The following is a 26,844-nucleotide window of genomic DNA, read 5'->3' on the forward strand; positions in this document are numbered from 1 at the left end:
GCAGTAGTAGGTGAGTGTGAGGGGGAGGGTGTGGGTTATGATGGATCCTCCTTGCTCCCGCGTGTCCACGGCTAGGAGACATCTTTTCACCATTGTTCGAAGTTCTTCGCAGCTAATTTTTGATGGGGCTTTTTCAACAATGAGCTATAGCTTGTTTTTACGATTTAGGTCTATTCATAACGGGTTGGACAAATGCACAATGAACTAATAATGTGCATAGAGCGCTTTGATGACTTATAGATACGATATACCAACGAATAATTATCGTGAAGCCGGCGTTCGCAAACTATGCCCAACGATAGCCTAACTTATCCATATCGTGCGGCAGTTTATCTTTGCCGGTGACGTGGGGTTTGCTATTCATAGGCTGCCACTCAACGATTTAAATGGCTGCATCTCCACTATTAAAAGTAGACGCTTGCGCTCAACAATTGGATTTTTTTTACACTCAACCACTTTTAAACAGCTATTTTCATTGTTTACAATGAACGATTTAAATTGCTGTCACTCGCCTTTGTTTTTTGACGCTGGGGTTTGGAAATTTGAAGCGTTTCTTCTGAACGTGTTAAAACGCTCAAACTCGACTATTTTAAATAGACGCTGCCGATGGACAATTGGAATCGTAGCCAAGCTAGACATCGAAGTGTGAACATCCTCGTCATGCCGAAGAAAAGTTTGAAGAATGCTGCAAATAAGTGTCCTGGCCGTGGCCGTGGACGCTGACGCAAGGACGATCCATTATACTGACGTCTTTCAGCCTATGACTAACTTAAAAGTAACGTCTGTCGATGTGTGGCAACGATCGCGTAACGTGCCAACAACACTTTAATCAGAGGTTAGAAATAAGTTTCGGGTACGCTAAACATTACCTCGGCGTGTCTCAACTTATGATTAACTTACAAGTAGCATGTGTTGACGTCTGTCAACGATCGCAGACCGTGCATACAACTTGTGGCCAGCGTAGCGGAATGTGTGAGTCATACGCCGGCATACGTCGTGAAATTTCAAGCATGAAAAAATTTGAGGACAACCAAATAGTAAAACGTTTAAAGCCAACGTACATCGACGTATGGCAGTGTTTTTCAGCATGCTCTCAATGTTATCAAAACTTACCCATAACGTATTCAACGTGTGCCAGCGTTTTAGAAAAACAATTCAAAAATCGGCATACGTTGGCTAAAACATCAAGGTGTGACCGGGCCTTAAGATGTTGTATAACTTGTATGTGCTGGTATCGTGGGTGGGTCCACACATCAGTTCAAAGAATCATAGTGACGCTACAAGGAGTGGAGCTTAGAGTTGTCCCACCAGAAAGAGCCTTTTCACAGTCCAATAGCTGTATCGCCGGTTTAACAGGAGAGAGCAAAGGGGAAGTACATGCTTTTATTCCCAGATTCCTCATCTCTACCAACTGATAGCACAAAAAAATCACTGTTCCCCTTCAGAACCAGCTATTCTCTGCTCCCTCCCCCCCACCCCCAACACTAGCCAATCTATAGCCACAGGGGGTCTCTCCACATCAGGCACGGCTGACCAGCTGCAGGGGGTCTCTCCACATCCACAGCTGACCCATTACCGATCACAGGCTAACTCCAATCAGGGGCCAAGAAGAGCCCAAAGCCCCTCTACCACAAGCAGCCCTAACAACATATCCAACAAACTGAATTTCAAAAATAAATGATCACCTGTCAACATGTATTTACATATGAACTTTTGTTTATTAATGTTTTGGTTTATTCTCCCTCTGGCCCCAGAATAACCTTAGATAACTTCAACATTCCAGCTCAACTCTGATAAATTATCTTTTGATGATTTTGATTTCGGTCATTCAGCTCGAGTTTCCAGAACTCAGCACATTGCACAGTTTCAACGTGATGTTATTTCACAATCATTATTTATTTATGAACATACATCCATAAACTTTCACGTACAGACTTGGAGAGAATGTGGTAATACGGGCTTCTATGAAGTAATCCAGAGTATGCAACTATCATGTTGTGGCAGATTTCTTTAAAAAAAAAGTATATCTCACTGTTTATTGTCTCGCTAATGAAGTCCCCAGCGTAGTTGATCATGTGTTTGAAAGAAGACAGCATCAGGATGTCCATGTTGGTCGTTGTATCCACTTGAGTGGAATAATTTACCACAGGGAAGACACAGTTCAAAGGGATTCCGAGTTTCTGTGATGCTTCATTCATCTGATAAAAACAAGATTTTGTTTGTGTATTTATATCATATAATGCTTTGATAAAAGAATAACAAAATTGTTCATTTACCATCAACCAAAAATGTTGTATAAGTTATGGAAATCCATTTCTTCATTTGGTTTAAGTTATGGCACATTAATAACGTCCTTACGAAAACCTCTTTGTGGTATTCTGGACAAGTGAATACACTGAATTTTCCAATCTACATCACCAAGTAGATCAAACACGGCCCAGAAGAATGGAAGCCATAACCACGTTCCTTTATTCATACATACGCACACCCCATCTCCGCTGATGACATCAGTTTCCTTCACATTCTACGAAACAACACTCCACAAACTTTAATTATGTATATTTCCTAAAACAAGGAATGTAATGATAAGGAAAACAAAATGGTGATGGAATAGCACCTTGTAAAATGATTCATACTAAAATACACAATTTGGTATCGTGGGTGGGTCCATGATTTGTGTGCCTGTTTTTTAGACCACGATACATTCGGTCGTCACTTCTACAATCTCAACCAAACTTAACATAAAGGACTAAGGGTCACATGGTGGAAGTTGTAGTGAATAAATTTCACCCCTCTCCTTCCTGAAGGGGCTTTTCCGCCTTGAGGAACATCCATGTTGGGTGTATATCCCTATTAAGATCGCTCATCGTGGAATTTGTCCAAGGCCACTTCCAAAAACAAAAGTAAAAACACAAATGGAAATAGCATAATATTAATGTTACTCGCAAATACAACCCGTCAATAAAGTGGGGGACAATATGGATCATGATGTTGCTGATGGGTCAATAAAGTGGGAGGGGGGGAGAGAGAGGAAGAGAGAGAGAGAAAGAGAAAGGGAGGAGGACGAGGGAGCAGGTGTGGGGTGAGAGGGCATTGGGTGAGTTAGGGGGGAGGTGGGGAGAGCAACACCTCACCAAATGTTGCTATTCACTGTGGGAGGGAGGGGTGCATGACACACACACACACACACACACACACACACACACACACACACACACACACACACACACACACACACACACACCAACAGAGGTGTGGGAGGAGAGTGCTGCATTTTATGAGGAGGGACAGAGTGAGTGAGAAAACGTGGGGAAGAGGAGGAAAAAAAACAAAGAAGGCATGTGACGGGTGGAGGTGGGGTTAGCCAATGTGACGCTAAATGACCGAACATGAAGAAAAACCAAAAAAAGTGTCAGAACAGCTGTGTATCCAACGACACAACAGAGTTTGTAAAGGAATCCACTGGCACATCTGCATAAACGTTGATATTCCAGTTCCAGAAAATTTGTGTGAAAATGAACCAAAAGCAATCACTGAAAACATTGAAGTACCGCTCACGTACGATATCATGATCCCATTGGGCTCGAACATCGAAAACAAAGCATTGCGACCAGATATCATACTCAGGTGCAAAAAAAAAAAAAGAGAAGAAGGCATTGCTAGTTGAGGTGTTAATACCAGTGATTTTGGGAAAACGATGCAGAAATCAGTAAGATGACCACATACCAAGAACTCAAGTATGAAGTGAAAAGATCCTGGAAGCTGAAGAATGCCAAAGTTGTAAAAGTGATGTCGAAGAACCTCATGGGAATGATGAAGAAGAAGAACCTCACAGAGATATTAAAAAAAAACATTCCTGGGAATATCACTACAAATTACATCCTTCCTCTTCACCAATGGCTTGATTTCCAATCATAAATTTGGATTCAGACCAGGTCACTCAAGACTGGATATACTGCTTCTGCTCTCCCAACAATGGATGGAGGTCCTCAATGCCAAACATGAGATCAGAGCCATCTCCCAAGACATATAGCAAGCTTTTGATATGGTCTGGCACCCTGCCCTGCTCACCAAACTCTCTTCTTATGATATCCAAGGTAATCTTCACTCATGGCTCACGGGCTTCCTCTCCTGTCACAGTTAACATGTGGCTCTTAACGGAAATCTCTGTGTGTCCAGGCTGGAGTTGGTCAAGGCATTGTTCTGGGCCTTGTGCTTTTTCTGGTTTTCATCAGTTATCACTCTGACTCTCTGGAAAATCCTCTATCTCTTTGCTAACGACTTCACCCTTTGCCAAACCATCTCTCATCCCTCAGATTGGAAGGCTGCAGCCTCTTCACTCTCTGCAGACCTGAATAAAATCACAAGCTGGTCAAACACTTGGAACATGTCTTTCAATTCTGACAAATCTCACACTCTCATAATGTCTCGAAAAGGACCATCTGGTTAACCTGGTGCAATCTTCCCCTGTTATTTGGTTGGGAAATAAAACCCTGTAAATCAGAGTTGAGACCCTCGTGTGTTTCTGTGATTCACACGTGCAAGGCCTCTATTAAATCGACGTGTCCAAGGGAGGAATAGCCAGTTTTGGTCAATCCGTCCAGCGTCGGGCTTAATTGACATGGACACAACAATATGATCAGAAAACAAATGGAGAAATGACTACATGAAAATACACAAGGTTAGTTTAATCACAATGCATTCTTCAGCTGAAATTAGAATGTGGAGGTTAGAATACTACCTCTTCTCCAATTCATCACAATGACAAAAGGGATCTGCAAATCAAGCGTAACAGTATTCATGGAGGCATTACCATTTTGTTGATGTATTTGCTCCTGAAAACATTTTTCAGATCTTTTTCAACTTCTTCGCACGCCTCATCACAGTGGGTAAGAATGGCAACCTGTGGAATGCCTGTAAGACAAAGATAACAACTGTTACTTTCATGTCATTCGAAGAGCATCATATCTGCTTGAGTTATGTGCAGGAAAGGAAAGTAAAAATACTGTGATGTGGAATGTGGGGGAAGGTGGGGGGGGTCTCCAGACACTCAGGACCCCCCTTTAAATGCGGATATGTATATCACATAAGGAAAGCAAATGACTCCATTCTTAGAGATCATTAATGAGCCTGATAATGTTTTACCAACAATTATCAACAGCAACATGCGAAATCCTCTGCGATTATCTCTCTTTCCAGAATCCTCAATTGCAAACCATTAATACAAATGCTAACAATAAAAATTTTCAACCTATAATCACTTTGGGATACTTGTAAAGTATCCTCATAACTCGGCAATTACTAATCCAAAAATGCCTTCAAGATATTTTCTATTCGGCATTTTCCATGAGTGTTTCAGTTTGAAAAATAAATTTCCTACTTTTTGTGCTGATGTGTGCACGGACGTTTCTATATTTCATCAAAAGATGTTCCTCCAGAAGAGAGAGTTGACGACAGTTGATCACATAAACAACACAATGCACTTGATCTCCCAAGAGTGGATATTTTCTGTAGCTTGGATCCTTCTTTTGAATGGGACATGTTTGATTGTACTGCAGAAGAAATACAAAAACAAGGAATATAAAATCAAGTTATGCATGGCCCGAATATGTCATGTCAATGTAGCTTTCATTCCAAAATATGACACACAGAAATACAACTTGAATGTTAGCCAGAAATCATCAATATAGTTACATGGAAAGGTTTGTGGGGGAAGGGGTTGGGGAGGGGGGGGCGGAATCTATCGCTACATTTTTGGAAGAATAGTATGGTGACTGTGATTCATGTAGCATATATTTGCTCTTGTAAATGTGGACAATGTCAGAGTAAGTCGTCTTGTAAAATGTGATACTGAGAAGGCAGCATATGTAATTTATCGAAGTATAGCCAGGGTAAGATTGTATGCGTAAAAACCTCTCGTCTGTGAGTGTGGCCAGGTGAGGACTTCCAGCACTAAAAATGTGCAACGAGAACATTTCATGCTCTAAAAGAAGAGATCATGATCTGTCCGGCAGTTGCACCACTGTCTGGCAGTCTGCTGTGGATCCCGGAAGTGGTGAAGACTATTTTATTGCAGCAACCCCTAGGGTGGGATGGCTCGGAGGATGGCACCTCTCACAAGCAGTGGGCAGCCAATGATGGGACTCACCACAGGCGAAGGCGGTCCAAGAGTACGGAGGGCGGGCCAGAGTACCCGCCAGGCAGAAAATTGGGATATGTTGGAAAATAAGTTTTCCGTTTTCTCTTGCTCTTCGTCTCTAGCTCTCCATCTCCCACTATCCTCATCTCCTGCTCAGGGAGGACTGCTCTCTGGAGACGTGGACATTGCTTCATAATCATTCACTTCCACAGTCTTTCTTCTGCAACTTTCCTATTCCTGAGCTGCACAATCATGCTACACACCACTCATGCCATGGGGAAGTCCTTGCCTGCTTACCACATTGCTTTGTAAGTATGTTGCCTGTGGCACCTGGTGTGGTTAGGATGGTTATTTACTCATCCTTGTAGATAAGTTTGCGTGTCCGATAAGTTTCATATCATTGTGTCTGTTGATTCACATGGTATGTTCCATTTTCAACGTTCTGTCCACCTTTCTCCCCATTAGCCTACTCATTTATAATATAACAAATGTCAGTGTGTGTGTGTGTGTGTGTGTGTGTGTGTGTGTGTGTGTGTGTGTGTGTGTGTGTCTTTCATAACTCTAAAACCATGAAACCTAGGGATCTAAAACTTTGCATGCATACGAAGGGGAATCCAATGTAGTGCATTCATGAAAAGTGGTTGTTTGGGTTAATTAAACACTCCTTTTGAGATAATTAATGGCCCAATTTAATTATCCTTTATCAAGGCTCATCCTTGGTCAGTCCTTTTTCAGCTTATTGGGGTCTTAATTCACCATTTTGTTTGGCCTATTCAAACATGCCTTGATTTGGAAACACGATTTCCTCTCACGGACTAATAAAAGTATGTACTGTTGGACACCGTTATTCACCTGTGTTTTTTTAATGCAACCCGTTTCGACATTTGTGGGGTTTTTTGGGGTTTTTTTTTTACAGTTCAGGACTGGTCTCCCATATCCACCTGGGACATTGGAAATCAGCCAACATCACAGCATTACAAAAACATGAGCAATACCCATGGGCACTCACCTGGTAGTGGCTGGAAGGTTGTGGTCAAGTTGCGTCAGAATTGCATGTGTAGTTTTTGAGAAGAAAGCAAACACCTATTCCTGGGGGCAAACCCCAGAGACCCCCTTAGGGTCCGATTTTATTCTATTTTGATTTTTTTTGTTTTTAATGCCATGAACAAACTTTGGTACATACCCAGTGTTGATAGTTATGGTAATGGGTCATCAAAATCGTATGTGTAGTTTCAGAGAAGAAGTTGAAAGTATTTGTGGATGGACAGACGGGCCATCCAATTAGCTCCCTGGAACTACATTCCAGGTGAGCTAAAAAAGGATCACCTTAACTACAGCCCAATTAGCTTACTCCACTTCCAATCATCAGCAAGTTCATGGAATCAATCATCGCAGTTGACATAAAATCATTCCTTTTCTCCATCAGCCTCATCTCAGATCATCAATTTGGATTCAGACCTGGTCACTCTACCTTGGACATGCTGATTCTACTTTCCCAACAATGATGGAGGCCCTCAATATCAGACAAGAGATAAGGGCCATCTCTCTGGATATATCTCAAAGCTTTTGATACAGTCTGACATCCTACCCTGCTCTCCAAACTGTCTGCCTATGGACTCCAAGACGAACTCCACTCTTGGATTGCTGACTTCCTCTACTTTCATAGCCAACGTGTGGCTCTCAATGGAACCATCTCATCTCCTCTCCATGTCAAGGCTGGAGTACCCCAACATAGTGTTCGAGGCCCCATATTATTGCTAATCTTCATCGATGATCTCACTGACTCTGGAAAGTCCTCTTTATCTCTTTGCTGACTCCACTCTCTGCCATCACATTGCTCATCCTTCTGATATACAGGCAGTATTGTGTGTGTAGTTTCCAAAGAGAAAGTAATTTGCCTTTTTGGGGGAGCAACCCCCTGCCATAAAATCCCTCCATAGACCACCACAGACCCCATTTTTATTTTTATTTTTTTTATTGCCGTGACCAAACTTTGGCACATCAAGGGTGATGAAGGTTGTCGTCAAGTTTCATCAGAATTGTGTGTGTAGTTTTTGAGAAGAAAGCAAATACATATATTGGGGGGCAACCCCCCAGAGATCCCCTTCGGACCTGATTTTTTTTTATGCCATGAACAAACTTTGGCACATCACGGGTGATGAAGGTGGTGGTCAAGATTCATCGGAGTTGTGTGTGTAGTTTCTGAGAAGAAAGCAAATCCATTTTGGGGGGGGCACACCCCCCCCCACATCATTGTCAAGTCATGCCCTTCGACCCTGATTTTTCTAATGTGATGAACAACCTTTGATGCATCCCGGGTGATGAAGGTTATGGTGAAGTTTCATCGGAATTGTGTGTGTAATTTTTGAGAAGTAAGCAAACACAAATTTTGGGGGGAAGCCCTCCCTTGTAGACCCCCTAAGACCTCAATTCTTTTTTTAATGTTGTGAACAAGCTTTTGTAAATCATGGGTGATGAAGGTTGTGGTGAAGGTTCATCGCAATTGTGTGTGTAATTTCTGAGGAGAAAGTGAATACCTATTTTAGGGGTCAACACCCCTGTAAGTCCCCCTCAGACCCCTCTCAGTCTAATGCAGTGAATAAACTTTGGTACACCATGGGTGATGAAGGTTGTGTTCAACTTTCATCAGAATTGCATGTCTAGTTTCTGAGAAAAAAGCAAATGCCTATTTTGGGGGGCATCCCCCTGAAGATCTCCTTTGGGCCCGATTTTTTTTTTAATGCCATGAACAAACTTTGGTACATACATGGTGATGAATGTTGGGTAAAGTTTCATCGAAATTGTATGCATAGTTTCAGAGAAGAAGTTGCAAGTATTTGTGGACAGTCGGAAGGACGGACGACGCGCCATCCCATCAGCTCCCCACAACTATGTTCCAGGTGAGCTAAAAATCAGGGTTTATGGGGGATGGTGGGGGGGGGATGTCACCCCCCAAAATATGTTTTGCTTTCTTCTCCAAAATCACACACAATTTCAATGAAAATAGGCATGGGGAGGGAGGAGGTTGCCCCCCAATATAAAATAGGTATTGCAATAACATTGGTTCATTGGTACATTTTGCTGATTCTGGCACATGTTGACATCCTCCTCAGTTTCCTTATTATACCAGGTGAGCACCCAGGGGTATTGTTCCAATTTTTTATATTTTACATTGCCCCTGGAAAGTCTAAACCCCATTTCAAAAATTTGATCTTTTGTTGCCTTCAAGCCTAGAATTAAATTGCATCAAATCAGATTTTTTTTCCACCTTTATTTACACATCGCAACCCACAACTTCCAAGTGAAAAACAAATTTTACCAATTTCAGAAAATTAATGAAAAATAACGAACTAGAATATCTTGGTTGGAGAAGTGTCCACCCCCCCCCCCCTGAGTTAATACTTTGTGGAAGCATCTTGACTAGTAATTACAGCTGCGAGTCTGTTGGGATAGGTCTCTCCCAACTTTGCACACCTTGATTGAGCAATATTTGCCCATTCTTCTGTACAAAACTGTTCAAGCTCAATCAAGTTGCATGGGGGGCAATGATGGAGAGCAATCTTCAAGTCATGCTACAGATTTTCGATTTGATTTATGTCGGGGCTCTGACTGGGCCACTTGAGGACATTTATCGTTTTGTTCCTGAGTGACTCCAGTGTAACTTTGGCTGTGTGATTCGGGTCGTTGTCATGCTGAAAGGTGAACTTCTGTCCCAATTTCAGCTTTCTTGCAGTGGGTAGCAGGTTTTCCTCTGGGATGTTTCTGTATTTTACTCCATCCATTTCCTTCCATTCTGACAAGTACCCCAGTCCCTGCTGATGAGAAACATTCCGATAACATGATGCTGCCACCACCATGCTTCACAGTAGGGATGGTGTTCCTTGGGTGATGTACTGTGTTGGGTTTGCAGAAAACGTAACATTTTGCATTGAGGCCAAAATGTTCCATCTTGGTTTCCTCAAACCACAAAGCTTTTTGCCACATGGCTTCAGAATCTCTGGAGTGTTTTTTGCATTCCTCAAGCAGGACTCAAGGTGTACTTTTTTGAGCAATGGCATCCTTCTTTCCTCCCTACCGTGCAAGCCAGAATTGTGGAGTGCTTGGGATATTGTTGCCACATGCACACAGTGACCAGTCTTTGCCATAAAGTCCTGTAGCTCTTTCAAAGTTTCCATTGGTCTCTTGGTGGCTTCTCTGATCAGTCTCCTCCTTGCATGGTCATCCAGTTTGGAGCGACGGCCTGATCTCGGTGGAGTGTTGGTGGTACCATATGCCTTCCACTTCTTAATGATTGTTTTGACTGTGCTCCAAGGGATATTCAAGGCCTTTGAAATATTTTTTATACCCATGCCCTGATGTGTGCCTTTCCACACCTTTATCCCAGAGATCTTTTGAAAGCTCCTTAATTCTCATGGTTGAGTAGTTGCTGTGAAATGCACTAACAGAGGAAATATCCAAGAAAAGCTGCTTTTATTATAAAATGATCTGAATCTTTCTCAAAGTTCAGTTTCCGGTCATTATTTGTCCCGTTTTAATTGTTTCTTTTCTCACCAACACGTTACTGTGTGTACCTAGTTCGGTTTTGCTTCAAAAATCGTGCTATTTTGTGAGTTTTTGTCAACCTTGTCTTACTATACCAGGTTCCTTGAGGCCTCTCCGTCCTTCCCCTCAAGGTGTATGATCATTTTTATTTGTATTCTCTCCCTCTTACCTTCAATTCCTATTTTCCCAACTTTCGCAATGAACCATCCCTCCCAACTAAACACACTGTTTCTTGTCTTAAATTTAAAAGAAAAAAAAGAGAGAAAAAACTACCTTTCTCCCTGAATACCCATGAGTCCCGATCCTTCCTCCTCTTCTTCTTAATCTTCTTATTATTCTTAATCTTCTTCTTCCTCCTGCCGGCACACCATCTTTCTTCTACTTGAGCTGACCCACTCTCACCATTGCCTTCACAATTTCTTCCTATAACCTTCCATTCCCGAATATTACCTAATCTTCAAAAATTCATCAAAAAATAATAATTTTCCTTGTATCCTTTCCATCTATACATCTCCTGTAACCACGTGTCTTTCTACACTCTTCCTGATACTTTTCATCGAGCCAGCAGCTCCACTCTGCGTTTACCGTTCCAAATTCACCATACACCTCCACGATTTTACTTCAACCTTCCCTTTTCCGAATCTTACGCAATCCTTATTTAAAATAAATAAATAAATACATTCACTTTTGACTATACACCTATCATAGCCACTTGCTTCTCCATGAACCATGTGATCTGTTTCCACCCTCTGTGTTTACCGATCCAAATTCACCATTCACCTCACGATTTTTCTACAACATTTCCATTACCTAATCTAATGAAAACTCTCTCAAAAAAAAAATAATGATAATAATAATAAAAACGATCTCTTATAATGCTTCATCTTCATCTTTCACATGTGTGGTTCTCATTACTGTTTCATAATTCACGACTCTTTTTCGATTTCAACAGACTGCTCTCAATTCGACCTCTCCTTCATACCTTACCAAAAAAAATCCAACTGTTACAGCATTTCTTCTCTCCATTCTCGTAAATCGCCTTTATTGCATTCATCAAGAAATGTCTTTAATCGCATTTCTGACCGAAAAATAAAATAAAAAAACAGTTTGCTATGAATGTTCACATTCCATCAACCATTCCTTCTTTCCAACTTTAGTGCCAACTCACCCCTTTCACCCCTCCCACTCAAAGCAACCATCCCACTCTTCACCCTCCAAGCTTCCCTCTCACCTTTCTCAAAAACTACCCGCTCACCTTTCTCCCTCAACTCTCCCCACTCACCCTTCTCCCACCATTCACCCTCCTCACTCACCCTTCTCAAAGTTGCCTGGATCCAGATGAATCATGATCTCTTCTGGATCTCTTCTGGATCTTATTTTGACAAATTTCCTTGAAAATACTTGCTGCTCTTCTTCCGCTCCAATCGGTTCTTCTGACCACGTCCTTGTCAAGCTGGACATCTCTCTGCCTGTTATCAGAGAACCACATCAGCGCCGTCGAGTCTGGCATTTCACTCAGGCCGACTGGCAGGGTCTCCAAGCAGCCATAAAACTTCCAGACTAGTCTCCCTTCGCTACTTTCTCCAACATCAACTCATCCTGGGAATTCTTTCAAAGAAACTTGCTCTCCCTCATGCACAGATGTATCCCCTCTCGTCTTCAGTTGTCCGACCCTTCCTCCCGCCCTTGGTTCACTGAAGCTTGAGTGAGGCAGTTGCCCTGACACAACTTGCCTTTGCCTCATGGAAAGCAAACCCAACTGAGGGTAATCTCAGTTCCTTCCAGAAAGCTCGGAACAAGTGCATATCTACTCTTAGGAGAGCCAGAAAACAACATCTTTCTAAGCTGAAGTCTGAACTCTCAAACCTCTCTCCCTCCTCCAAATCCTGGTGGCGTCTAATCAAATCTGTTTCTGGTGTATGTTCCCCAACCATCCCCTCCCTCACCTCAAATGGCCCCACTGCTGGTACCACATATGAAAAGGCTGAATGCCTAAACTCAGTGTTTGCATATAAATATTGTGTCAGAAACCCATCGCTTTCTGTACCTACCTTACTCAGTCGTACCCAACTGTCCCTGGACTCTGTTCTTTTTCTTCTGACAAAGTAGAAAGCTTTCTGCCAAACCTTGACTCGGATTCTGCAACCGGTCCAGACGGCATCAGCCCACGTGTCCTAAAAACCTGCACCTCTGCTCTTGCTCACCCTCTCTCTGTTCTATTCACCCTCTCATTTGCTCAAGGTCATCTGCCATCTGCTTGGAAATCAGCAAACATTACTGCCCTGCATAAAAAAGGTGCAAAAACAGATCCCTGCAACTACAGACCAATCAGTCTTCTCGCAATCATCAGTAAGATTATGGAACCAATCATCACTTCAGACATTAAACCTTCCTCTTCTCCAATGGCTTGATTTCCGATCATCAATTTGATTTCAGACCAGGTCACTCTACCCTGGATATGCTGCTTCTGCTCTCCCAACAATGGATGGAGGTCCTCAATGCCGGACATGAAATCCGAGCCGTATCCCACGACATATTGCATGCTTTTGACATGGTCTGGCACCCTACCCTGCTCACCAAACACTCTTCCTATGGTATCCAAGGCCATCTCCAATCATGGCTCGCAGACTTCCTCTCCTGTCGCAGCCAATGAGTGGCCCTAAATGGAGTTATTTCATCCCCTCTTCCTGTCCAGGCTGGAGTTCCTCAAGGCAGAGTTCTGGGCCCTGTTCTTTTTCTGATTTTCATCAATGATCTTTCCGACTCTGGAAAATCCTCTATATCTCTTTGCCGATAACTCCACCCTCTGCCGTACCATCAGTCATCCCTCAGACCGGCAAGCAGCAGCTTCTTCACTCTCTGCAGATCTGGATAAAATCACAAACTGGTCCAACATGTGGAACATGTCTTTCAATCCGAGCAAATCTCACACTCTCACTCTGTCTCCCCGAAAGGACCATTGGGAAACCCCCCATCTACTTTCTCAACAATCCTCTGGAAGAAGTCCTTTCTTTCAAGGTTCTGGGTCTCACTGTCTGCCATGATGTTTCCTGAGAAAGCCACATTTCCAACCTGGCCTCCAAAGCCAATGGCTGACTGGGAATCCTCCATTGTACAAAGTCCTTCCTCAGCCCACCTGAGCTCCTGACCACAAACAAAGCTTTCGGCCACAGCCTGATGGAGTACTGCTCTCCCCTCTGGGCTGGTGCTCCTGCCCGTCACCTTTCCCGGCTTCACGCTGTGGAAACCAAGGCATTTCAGATCATTGGTATCTCCCGGGATGAAGCTGAGTCTTTGGGCCTCTCACTGTCTCACCACAGGCAGGAAGGTGGTCTTTTTGTCTTCAACTGTCTCCTCTCCAGTCTTGCCCCCCCCCGCTCTGTCTGCGATTTGTCCCCACCATTTTTCTGCAGGGTGCTCTGACCACTGCAGGGGTGTGTTATTCTGAAGGTGATTGTTTATCCACGAGCTAATTTACAATTGATTTTCAGGGGGGGGGGGGACACACTTCTCCAACTAAGATATTCTAGTTTTGTATTTGTATTGAATTTTATGAAATTCGTCGAATTTGCTTTTCACTTGGAAGTTGTGGGTTACGATGTGTAAATAAAGGTGGAAAAAGTTTAATTTAATGAAATATAATTCCAGGCTATAAGGCAACAACAGGTGAAAATTTTGAAAGGTGGTGCAGACTTTCTTTTGGCACTGTATCTTATTGGAAACTGTCGCATTGTCTTCGAAATGTATTGTTTGAAATTTGGAAAGGTTTGTTGAGTCGTAACGCTTCAACAAGCAAAACATGACATGACACTAAACATACCGTATAATTCTTTTGAACATGTCCCATGATGGTGCTGATGAGGTCCTCTTCAGAAATCCCATTGTCCGTGTCTTCTAACCCCATGGTATCACAAAGTTGCACGGGTATAGACTTGCCTTGAACCGGTTTAATATTCCAGAAGCGAAACTGTGGAACAAAAAGTAATATTGTTGAGAAAAGGTTGCATATCCAGTGCTTTTGTTTGGATTGTATCATCAATTAATGACCTGAACAATTGTTAGTTTTGTACTATGTTCTGATAAAAGGTGGAAACATTTACAAGCATTGAAATTGCACTGAATTAGCAGTGATACAATTACACACTATCTTCTCGAGGACAATTATTACAATGATACAAAGACTTCCTTACATTGCACAAACATTTATAACATATTACTGCAAAATAAAGCACAAATCAAATACTAGGAACATGCTAATTGTATGAAATGTATATATTTGAATGGACCAAGCAGATGAAGAGGACGAATGCTGCTCTTGTGCCCACAGTGGTGAAATAACGAGTTATTTGACCAACGTGACTGAAGAATCTGCTGAGCTGAAATTTGAGTTGACAGGGTCACGTGACAGAAGTTGTAGTGATTTCAGTTGCCCCCCCTCCCCAAGGGGGAATTCGCCTTGCACGAACACCATGTTGAGTTGTATCACGAGGTTATCATGCCTTTCATGGGGCATTCCTTCCAGACATAAAACAGATCAGAGCCATCTTGACTTGCTAAGCCTCCAGGTAAGCAACAATGATCTTTAGCTAACAAAGCTGCTTGCATGAGACTTTACGCATGAATGATGAATCACATTGCTTGTTCGATGTTTCGAGCCACGATCACATTATATGTGGTCTGTGCATGGATTGTTTATGTTAACATATCCTGGGGCCTCTCCCAGCCATGGTTTCGAGTGTCATCTTGCTCTTGCTCGACGGACACTCTTACGGCCCAATTGTGACCTATATTTGATGCTTAACCATTTTCCTAAAGTTTGTCAACTTTGTTTAATACTCGCTTGAGAGAAATTTGGAGAATATTCTACGTACTTACGCATGGGCAGTTTTGTCAGCCAACAGTCACTGGTCCACACACCTATTGGAACTACTAAAACCAGTTATCCAGCTCCGTTAAGTCGTGGCTGATTTCTGGTGACATTCATGATCAGATCCTGCACTGGTTTCCAAAGCTCTAGCAGAGACAGCTTGGTTGCAGCCTTTACCCTATCCATTGTGAGTGTGTTCCATCACCAATCAGCTTGCCATCGCTTGCCAAGGCAGCCATTCCTTATAAACCGTTTTGTTGGAGTGCTTGCTCAAGTAAAAATCAAGCGAGCCACTTGGCGAGCGCTCTGCAAGCTCATTGGTAGTGGAACACATTCTTCAGTCTGCAGCTCAGTTTCATCGAGTCCTCTTTACTTTCTGCTCACACAGTGGTGTCATCGGCATACCTTGGGTTGTTGATACATCTTCCTCCAATCCAGACTCCAGCATCTAAATCATCCAAATTGTATTTTTCGTCAAAATTAATAGAACCACAAATTAATCAGTCAATTCCGTGCAACGATAATGGCAGAATGATAACATAAACACGGGGACTGGCAGGATGGCCTCGAGCTAAGCGCACTCTCCTCCAAGCTATCCAGCCGATGTTTGAATCCTGACCCAGCTGTCATCCCGGTGTTTTACAGGCAGGGCGATTCATCAATGTGTTCCATTTCTCGCATGGATGTTAAACTGGTGTCACATCTGCCTTCATGAAGTATCCTTCATTCCACAGTGTCCTTCATGAAGAGTAGGTGAGCTAGAGGTGACACTCTTTTAGGTCGTGGGTTGTAGACAGCAACCGCTCAGGGTGGTACTGCCGTTCTGACTTAGGAGCGTTAAAGTAGTGCCCGGAACCATCTTCCATGCTCCGTGTCAGGATTTCTGGTCTTACTTTCTGTCTCGCTCAAACGATAACTACTGGGCCAGCTTTAATCTCTCTTTCTTGCAAACAAACAACATATACTTTACAAACAAACATCACATACTTTTCATCATACACTTTTCTGACTCACTCATTTTCACTCCTCACTTCACATTCTCTCTTTTAGTTCTCTTTCCTCACATTTGCCTCAGACAGCCTCCAATTAAATATGATAAAGTCCGAAAAGTTAATGGCCCCTAGTTTCCAGCATGATGGGGTGCGAAGAATCTCTGGTGACATGCCTGTCTCGAAGGGGGGTGGGGGTCTCAGGCAGTAGTAGTAGTATCGGTCCCTCCAAAGACCCTTGCCTTTTGAACCAATGTGACTCTTTTTCAATTCATTTCACCAACATCCGCGGTCTTTCTTTGAATCTTTCCTCTGTTGAACATCATCGAGCAAGCTCCCTCCTCTCCTCATATCTTGCTTCGCTCAGAGACCCAATTATCACATAATGTTCTTGTTAATTCTTATAACATTTCGAAAAACAACCTTCACTCAAGATTCCGCTTCAAAGGAGAGATCTGTGTGTACTCCAACATCAACACGCCTGCTGTTCACCTTGTGGACCTCAAATCTCCAAACTTTGATGTCATCTGGCTTAAGATTTGTCTCCCGACCATCACTATCTTTCTCTGTTTCACTTACTGCTCTGCCAATTCTACAAACTCGATGGCTTTCTTTGACCATCTTAACTCTTGCCATGAGGCCATGACATCCGAGCACCCTCAAGTAGAATTGGGTCAGGATTCAAACACGGGGTGGTACAATAGACTGCAAAAGAGGGCGTTAATCTTCTCTTACCTGTGCACCTGAGCCATGCATATTGAGGTTATCAATGCCATGGACACCTCTGCTTTCATCTCAGCACTACAGAGATTTTTTTCACTTTGTGGGCTCGTCGCATGACTAAGGTGTGACTGGGGAACAAATTGTAAGAGCTCAAAGTGAGCTGAACCAAGAACATCGAGGAAGATACCTGTCAGCGTCAAGGGGTGTACATAGGTTTTAAACCGAGCCAAGGCAACCCTCTTTGGAGTTGTAAACCCTCTTTGGAGGTGTATGGGAGTGACACATTTGAACTATTCGACGTATTCTCGATTCAATGTTTGTCCAGATGGGGAAACATCAACTTACTCATGGCGTACTTACCACCTTTATGGCTGAAGCAAGTGCTGTCATAAACTCTCGACCCATCACGGTTATCTATTCAGATGCCAATGATCCTCGGGCTCTCACTCCTGCCATGCTTTTGACCCGGAAAACCCAGCCTCTCGAAGCAGATCCTGGTGACTTCATTTAAACAAGACATGTATGGACGACGACACTGGTGATGTGTTCAGTAACATGCTGATCAGCTCTGGCCACGATGGCATCAGGAGTACCTTCAGAGCCTTCAATTATGCCAAAAGTGGAACTAGACAACTCTCGACTTCTCAGAGGGAGACGTAATTCTCCTTCGGCACAACAAACTTCCCTGGAACAACTGGCCGTTCGACTGAGTTACAAAGATCTACTCAAATGGAACTGGAAGAGTCTGCAAGGCAGATATCATAGTTTGCATTGATGGTACACGTCGGATGTACAGAGACCGATTTCAGAACTCGTACTTCTGGAAAAAGCACCTATCCCTAAGCTGGCACTCTCTAACTAGTAGTTCACATCCTTGTGTGAACTTAGGTTCTTTGTCACTCGATAAACAATGACTGCGTCAATTTTTAGGTGGGGAGTGTAATGGTTCTTACACTGATTTTATTGACATGACTCAAAATACAAACTTTGTCATGTCATGTCATGTCATGTCATGCAAAATTTGACATGACATTTTATGAGGATAGGGTTTGTATGAGCATCATGGGGCCTGTTGTGACTTGACCTTGCGGCTCTATATTCGTTCATCGTTTCTTATTTTCACACTCCACAGAATCAGTCAAGTGAGTTATAATACAACATTGTCTCTATTTGATCGTATTCTGACCGTTGGGCAATCTATGCAATTTGACGTTCATAACGGTTCTCAGGATGTAATGTTCTCCATTGCTTTGCGATGTGAATTGTTATTTTCTCTGTTCTGCATAGCATTGTGATTACGGCTTGGCAAAGAACCAGTGGTTTGTTTGTTTTGTTTTTGCAGTCACCATCTTACTATAATTCACCGTCTGACCGTCTGTCTGTTCCCAGGTAGCGCAAAAACGGCTGAACCGATCGCAACCATTTTTTGGGTGTGTAATCCGGGGACTCCTTGGAGTAAAATAGGCATAAATATAATAACATGACCCCCTTGACTGCTCCCGTAAGGAGCGGGTGCTTCTAGTTGTAGTAAAGGAAGCAGTTACAAGACCCCATCTCTGTGTCTGCATGTGACACTTCTTTGTATGATGGTTGATATGTGCTGGTAAAGTTTGAGCTATTATTCACTCAGAGCTATGCTGTAAAAGACACCAGTCCACTCCCCAAATTACAAGACATTCCTAAGGATCTTCCCGCGATTAAAAATTATTGATTAGAATTGGTGCTCTTATCTGTAAATGAAGACAATTTAAATGGGAAGGTGCTGCGACTGAGAACTTGAGCTCCATGACAGTTTTGCATTGAAAGGCTGTAATTAGTTTTTTAAGACTATCATTTGCATGGAAAGACTGTCAAAAATGAGGCCTAGGAATGCCATGGCTGCTCTGAAGATACAAAATCCTGCATAAAACTTCTGTCAGTCTGTTTCACATCTTACTCTCAAGTGGAATTGCAACTGAATACTTCTCAACAAGAGCCATCATCACTTACAGAGAAAAGGCTGATGAACAAATTACAAATCTGATGAGAGTTGATAAAATATACTGATTATCAATTTTTCAAATGCAATATCCAAAGAAGCAGGACAAGAGAAATATGTCACGACAATTTCACAAACACTTGGCCAGACTTTTAAATGGTCTTACAAAGAATTTGAATAAAATGGAGATTTATAATTTATCACATTAGTTTTAAATCTATTCGAGTTTTACGCTGTATCCCAAAATGAAACACGGGGCAAAGGAGTTGCTTTGTACCAGTCACAATTTGAAAAAGTGAAAGGTGGAAGAAAAAACAAAATCGAGTATATTTACTTGCCCCCACACTTTTCAGCACTTGTATGGACTGGATTCTAGGGAGGATGTCGGAGAGATCAAGTTGCGGTGCGTCATTTGGGAATGTCAAGATCTCGGACCTTGACTTTGCAGATGATGCAGTCATCTTTGCGGAGACTTTAGACATCCTCTTGGGGGCCCTCGAGGTGCTGAATGAGGAGTCGGAGCCGCTTGGATTACGGGTTTCTTGGATCAAAACTAAGACCCAGGCTTTCGGTGACATCTTGGATGCTGCTGTCCTGTCTGTGTCTGTTTGTGGTGAGGATGTTGAGGTCGTGGAGAGATTCACTTACCTTGGCAGTGATATTCATGTCTCTGCTGGCTGCGAGTCAGAGGTCAATAGACGTCTGGGTCGGGCCTGGGGAGTCATGGATTCACTGGATCATGGGGTGTGGCGCTGCCGGTACCTGTGCGGGAGGACGAAAGTCCGAGTCTTCAGGTCCTTGGTACTTCCAGTCTTGCTCTATGGGTGCGAGACTTGGACTCTGACCAAGGATCTGAGACGGAGACTTAATTCCTTTGGTACCAGGTCTCTTCGGAGAATCCTTGGCTATCGCTGGTCGGATTTTGTGTCCAACGAGCGGTTGCTGAGAGAGACTCGGATGAGATTTGTTACCTGCATAGTCCGTGAGCGTCAGTTGCGGCTGTATGGACATGTGGCTCGTTTTCCTGACTCTGATCCTGCTCACCAGATTCTCTCAGCGAGGGAGTCTCATGAGTGGAGGAGGCCAGTGGGTCGACCACGTGCCTCATGGTTGCAACAGGTTGAGCATCATCTCAAGGAGATGGGGATGGGCCTGGCATCTGCCTGGGGGATGGCCAGACGGAGTACCGGCGTACCGGTACTCCTGGAGTACCCCTGGAGTACCGGCGGAAAGTGGACGCAGCGACGTGCTGTTCTGGCACATGCTCCCATACCTGACCTGACCTGAGTATATTTAAGTTCCTATGAGATTCGGTTAAATGTTAAAGATATTGTTGTTTCCCAGAGTTTGAATCGAGAGTACACGTGAAGAACAATCAACATTCTCCAATCACCATCATCATCACACATTTGTATAATATAAATACATTGAGTTATTTCTTGGCACATTATAAAATGTTATCAACAATCGGAGAATGACAATGGGAAGACAAATTGCTTCATGGTACATTGTATTCTGAGATAGGATATTAACACACATTGAATCGAATCATAACTTTACCTGCAAAGTGAAACTTGTTCCTGCATTACCAGCTATGGCAGTCTGGCAAAGCCGTCCAGCAAAAACTGAGTTGATGGAGTTCACAAAGCTGGATTTCCCCGATCCCACATGGCCAAGCATAAGGATTTTGGCAGCTTTTACATTTTCACCTTCTGGTTTGAAATCTTGAATTTCTTTAAAAAGTTCATCTCTTGTCCTATTAAAAAAGGAGAGATCGATTTGATGATTTACCTGCCTCAAAATGAAACTAGAGAGTGCATCGAACACGATACCCCACACGGTGATAAGTGTATGCTTCAATTTTAATAAAATAATGATTTTAAAGATAATTTAAGAAAAACTCTGGAAGTTTAGCGCTATTGAAGCAATCTAATACACCATCTTATTTAACATGTCCAAGTAAGGTAGTGCAGAACTGGAGGTTCATGGAAGTGCAAAGAAGGCAATTTGTGTTCTACAGTGTTCAAGCATAGAATTCAATTTGAATAAAATAAAGATTGTAAAAGTCGTATAAATAAATAAATTCTGGGATTTACCACCATTTTAATGCCACTGACACAATGTCTATTATACCAATGTGGTGGAAAACTTATTTTAAAATATTAGCTTCATGTTTGGCTGTGGCCCAATTAAGCCTAATGATTGATTTAACTTCGTGAATAAAGGCTTATCGCCGATATAATATATATTAGCGAAAACCGAGATGATAGACAACGGTTGATTTAAAAGCTCATTTAGAAACATGATTATTACATTCTTTTTATGAGTATGTATCTGTGTTCGGTATTAATTAATACCAATGTATTTATATTAACTGACTTGATTAAAGCTTGTGTGATTACATACATGAGCCCCATGGACATGCATGTAAAAGTCCATGGGGACATATAATTGATACAGCTCTGTATTCTCATTGCTACTTGAACAACATCCTTATGATTTGAAATGATTGTAAAGGTATAAAGTGTATTGCAAAGCCTTGTAATTAACTCAAGTTGGTTTGTTGCCATATATGGAGTTGTTCACCAAGTAGGATCATGGGTAAAATATAATCTGACCCAGAGTTGAGGCAAATGAAGGTGCTTTTGTATTAAAAACGAAATTTGTTTTTTTTTTGCCTTTGAAGGAAGGAAACAGCCCACATATACTGCCCTAAGGATAAAAGAGCCCTTTGTGCTGTGAATCGAACTGCTCGCTTGTAATTAGTGGGATATGAATTCCGATGCTTGCACACAAACTGTATATGGTGTTCTGCTAATTAAGAGACTGAGGAACATTGAGTGAAATGTAGTTTTGCGAAGATAACATGTACCGTTCATTGTCCCACCATGCCCCCATCTTTGCTCGTATCTATGCGAATAATTCTATCTTGTATACCCCATGTTCCCCACCCCATTACTTTCTCTTCCACAGATCTCATGTCTCTGTTCCCCACTGTTTTGTCCTTCCCTCTCCCACCCCTCTTGTTTCATGCTCCCCCCCCTCGCTGTGCATTGTGTGTTAGCTCTCATATGAGCCTCGACAAGGTATTCAAAAAAAAAATTAGCACAATAGAATCACTTATTATTTTATATCGCTTATTAAGGGATTCTTAGTTATAAACAATTAAATACTGGAGCCTGAAAGTCTGGCTGGAAACAAGAGTCCAGCTTAAATGGAACGTGTGTGAAAATAATGACCAGATCTCCGATCAACTTTTTGATCATAAATATTCCTTCGCCTTTCAAAATTAAGTTGACCTCCAGATGGCTGCTGCCACAAAGCTGTGAATGATCTCTCCCTTGAACCGTCGACATGTTAGCTGTGGTATCAGTTTGTCTGGAGGATGAACAGACATAGTCTCACTGAACACGATATAAGAATTCAAAGTTTCCATGTACTGCAGAAATCGGAGGAAGATTGTGTTACTTAACTTCCTCTGAATTTTCCATATCGATATGTTCATGTTTGTTTGTTTTAATAAATGACTCAAATGTACAGGAGGAATTGAGAATTTCTTCGACACACCTAAGTTGTTGACCTTTGGCTAACTTTTTGCATACCTTTTGACCTGAAAAACAATAGACTTCTTGCTTATGACAAACTCTACCATGTGGCAAAGTTTTCTGAAGACAAGTTTAGAATTGTGACCAGGGTGCGATAAACAGAAAGACAGACAAACAGACACACAGAAAGACAGACAGACAGACAGAATAACAAAATCGCTTGACCAATATGCTTGAAAAATCTTCGATTTTTTATACTCTCTGCAGATCTGGAAAAAAATCACAAGCAAATCCAACACGTGGAACATGTCTTTCAATCCTGACAAATCTCTCACTCTCACTACGCCTCTCTGAAAGGACCATCTAGACCCCCCCACCCCTGCATCTACATTCTCAACAATCCTCTTAAAGAAGTCCTTTCATTCAAGCTTCTGTGTCTCACTATCTGCCATGATCTTTCCAGGGAAAGCCACATTTGCAAGCTGGCCTCCAAAGCCAGTCGCTGATTGGGCATTGTCCATCGTGCAAAGTCCTGCCTTGAGCTCTTGACCACACATAAAGCTTTCATCTGCACCTGATGGAGTACTGCTCTCCCCTCAGGGCTTGCGCTCCCACCTCTCACCTTTCTCAGCTTCACTCTGTGGAAACCAAGTCATTTAGGATCATCGGTATCTCCTGTGATGAGACTGAGTCTTTGGGTCTCTCACTCTCTCACCGCAGGCAGGTCGATGGTCTTTCTATCTTTTACCATCTCCTCTCTGGTCTCCCCCCCCCCCATCCCCTGCTCTGTCTGTGATATCTCCCTCCATATTTCAGCAGGGTGCTCAAGGTCCACCAGCAACCCCCTTCTGCTAAAAATATCAAAATCAAGAATCACTGCTCAGCTTCACTCTTTCATTCCTCGTTTTTCCCACCTTTGGAACAAACTTCCACACTCTCTGCAATCCCACTCTTCCCTCAAGGTCTTCAAAACAGCTGTTCACCACCACCTCTTATCTCCCCCAATCCAAAACCACGATCTTTTCTACCCCTGTTAATTCACCCCAAACCCACATCCTTCAAATTCCCTGCTGTCCTTTCTGAAAGTCCATGTGGTGTCCATCTTGTTTATGTTGTGGACTGCACCCCATCCCTCTCCCTTCCAAAGATCTCCTTAATGTCTCTGTTCCCCACTGTTTTGTCCTTCCTTCTCCTGCCCCTCTTATCTCCTGCTCTCCTTGTACATTCTGTGTGTTAGCTCTCATATGAACCTCAGACAGAATAACAAAATCGACTGTCCAATATTTTTGAAAAATCTTCGATTTTGCAAGTAACAGACAGAAAGACAGACAGACAGAATAACGCATAAGACCAACAAATATACTTGAAAAATCTTTGATTTTCGCAAATTACAAACAAACAAGAAGACATCGTGTAAATCACGATACTTGCAAAATCCATAAAACAAATTTGACCTCAAAAATAATTGCTCGTTGAATTCAATGACCGGATACGCAAATCCTCTTCAAATTTCAAGTCAATCGGATGAAAATTGAGGATTTTAGAAATACCAACTTAGTTGTTGAGCTTGGACCTATGCTGACCTTTTGACCTCAAAAACAATCGGCTTCTTCCTTATGACAAACTGTACCATGTGGTGAAGTTTCATGATTATTGGTTAAAATTTGTGACCTGTAGGCGATAAACAGTCAAACAGACAGATCGACAGACAAACAGACAGTCAAAATATCAAAATCGACTGACCAATATACAGAACTTGAAAAATCTTCGACTTTGAAAGCAACAAACAGACAGATAGACAGTGGTGAAAACATAACCTCCATCCACCTTCGGTGGCGGAGGTAACAATATATCACCCTGTTGATATCCCCATGTCTGCCCCACTCCACCACCATCCCTGCCTCCCAATTTCCCCAGGAGTCGATATTTTAAAAGACCTGATTAATGTGGTGTTGTAATGGAGGGATGATGGGACCCAAGGTCAGCAGGCCAAGGTGTTGGATATTGTTTTTAAAAGGTTTTCATTTGTTTGACCATGTATCTTTAAGTATTTGTGCAAAACTGGTGTTCTCTCTGTCTTCGACCACCTCCTTTCTGTTCATGCTTTGTACCCCTAGATTTCTGCAAGGAGCACACGGTTCACCATCAACCCCATTCTGGTGAAACCCCCAAAATTTAGGATCACTGCTCACCTCCAATTATTCATTCTCTCTTTTCCCACCTCTGGAACCAACCTCCATATTCTCCTCAATCTCATTCTTTCCTACAGGTCTTCAAGACAGCTGTTCACCACCATCTCAGATCATCCCCAATCCAAAACAATGATCTTTTCTCCCCTCGTAGCCTTTTTCCTTCCTGAGAGTTTCCTTCTTTATCCATCTTGTCCACCCCATGCGTCTTTTCCGGCCCACCATTCCTGTCCACACTGATTGTTTGTCCAAGTCTCCCTCTATTTTATCCTTCAACAACTCTGTTGGTGCCCCCCTCTCTCTACTGCTCCCTTTGTCCTGTTGCATCCTCTTGGGTTCAGTGTTCTAACTCTTCCATGAGCCTGGACTCCAAATTAAAAAAGGACATCTTTAGCTTTTGTGCTCACATCGGGAATAACAGCAAAAAAAATTTGTGTCACAAGGCATTTTCAAAAATAGTTGATTATAATTGTGTCATTAAGGCAAAGGTCCATATATGTTGATTTCACAATGTGACATTGGGTCCAGAGGACCACACTCAGTTGAACGAATGTTCAAATTGTGGTGTCTTTTGACTTTTGGTGCCAAATTTAACAAATGGGTTTTCAACTCAGTTGAGGTCATCATCTCTAACAAGCATGTTCTTGAGGAAATCTTAAAAAGGGAATCAACCACCATTGTTCACCGCAGCACTGTGCAATGGGTCTGTACTTGTGATGTTGGTACAGAGGAGTTTAGATCTTGTTACCACAGCAAGTCCATGCTATCCTTGTTACAATTGTTGCTGCGTTCACCTTAAGCATTTCCAAACACTATAATTTTGCAATAACGACGTGGAAACTGCAATTACCACAACCCAAACCTCTTTTTCACCCCACGGGGTCCAAGCGCCGCTCGCGTTCTCCCTTTTCTTGTGTACAGTTCATTTGAACGTCTATTTCTCCATTATTCGTGAACAGAGTTCGATGAAAATTGACGGGCATACACTAGACACATATGTGCAGGCAGTAACTGAGCCCAAAGTGCGATTGTGGCCCTTCGGGCCGAGGAACGGCCCATTTTGGCCCATTTTCTTAAAATGGTTATTTCTCGGTTATTAGTGAATGGAACCGAACCAAACTTGACAGGTATATTCTAGAGACCATTCCCCAGGCACTAACTGAGCCCAAAGTGCGATTCCGGCCCTTTGGACTGAGAAACGGCCCTTTCGGCCCATTTTATAAAAATTGTTATCAAAAAAAATAATTAAATGCGCTGGGCGATGCCCAACGCAAAATTAAGTCTCAGTTGATGATATGAAACTCGCCTCACTCTTGTGAGGTGTTCTGGTTTCTTTTTCTTATGCGATGAAAATTTCACCAAACTTCAAAACTATCTGTCGTCCGTTCTATCGCTCACCTGAGAGTTGTACGAATGGACTCCCATGTGGTATGTTCGCAATTCGAACTTGTTTCATCAGTCATATCTTCGGGCTCCATCAACTCAACTGGATTTTATGCATTACATAATAAATTCATAACCTGAAATTTAAATGACCAATATGTTACAGTTACAGATAGCATTAAGCATTGTATTTACAAAGCATTTTCTTTCTAAGATTACGTGATACAAAATTACAACTTCACAGTGAACAATATGATTTGTAGAATGATAAAATAAGGCTGAAGGACTTCACTGGATGTTTATCTGGGTTTGAAAAGCTTCATGATTTAAAGTTATTTTAAAAATAATGTTAAAATGTTGTAAAGTAGACGTTTCTAAATACATAGATATTCTGAATCTCGAACCTACCATCCTTGCTAAAACATTCAACATTCCGAATACTGTGACCTTCTTAAAATTGTATTAAACGTGTGCTTTGAATGTTGCTTT

General features: G+C 42.3%; 1 protein-coding gene across 2 annotated transcripts in view; it reads right to left on the bottom strand.

The window, feature by feature from the left end:
• LOC147025453 (interferon-induced protein 44-like) overlaps positions 1 to 26,844 on the bottom strand; it is a 59,954-nt gene that overhangs the window by 7,306 nt on the left and 25,804 nt on the right. Inside the window, exons 4-9 of one of the 2 annotated variants that reach the window (XM_085886446.1) lie at positions 26,371 to 26,492; positions 20,799 to 20,994; positions 14,502 to 14,648; positions 5,381 to 5,552; positions 4,814 to 4,914; positions 2,033 to 2,198 (exon numbers count right to left, since the gene is read on the bottom strand). In XM_085886446.1, the coding sequence (XP_085742572.1) occupies positions 2,033 to 2,198; positions 4,814 to 4,914; positions 5,381 to 5,552; positions 14,502 to 14,648; positions 20,799 to 20,994; positions 26,371 to 26,450 (862 nt within the window). In that variant the 5' untranslated portion in view covers positions 26,451 to 26,492. The remainder of the gene's footprint in view (positions 1 to 2,032; positions 2,199 to 4,813; positions 4,915 to 5,380; positions 5,553 to 14,501; positions 14,649 to 20,798; positions 20,995 to 26,370; positions 26,493 to 26,844) is intronic. The other variant, XM_085886447.1, reaches the window with a different exon arrangement.

Source organism: Eptatretus burgeri, chromosome 6, assembly GCF_056783735.1.
Source record: "Eptatretus burgeri isolate ZD-2024b chromosome 6, Ebu_testis_v1, whole genome shotgun sequence".
Lineage (NCBI taxonomy): Eukaryota > Metazoa > Chordata > Myxini > Myxiniformes > Myxinidae > Eptatretus > Eptatretus burgeri.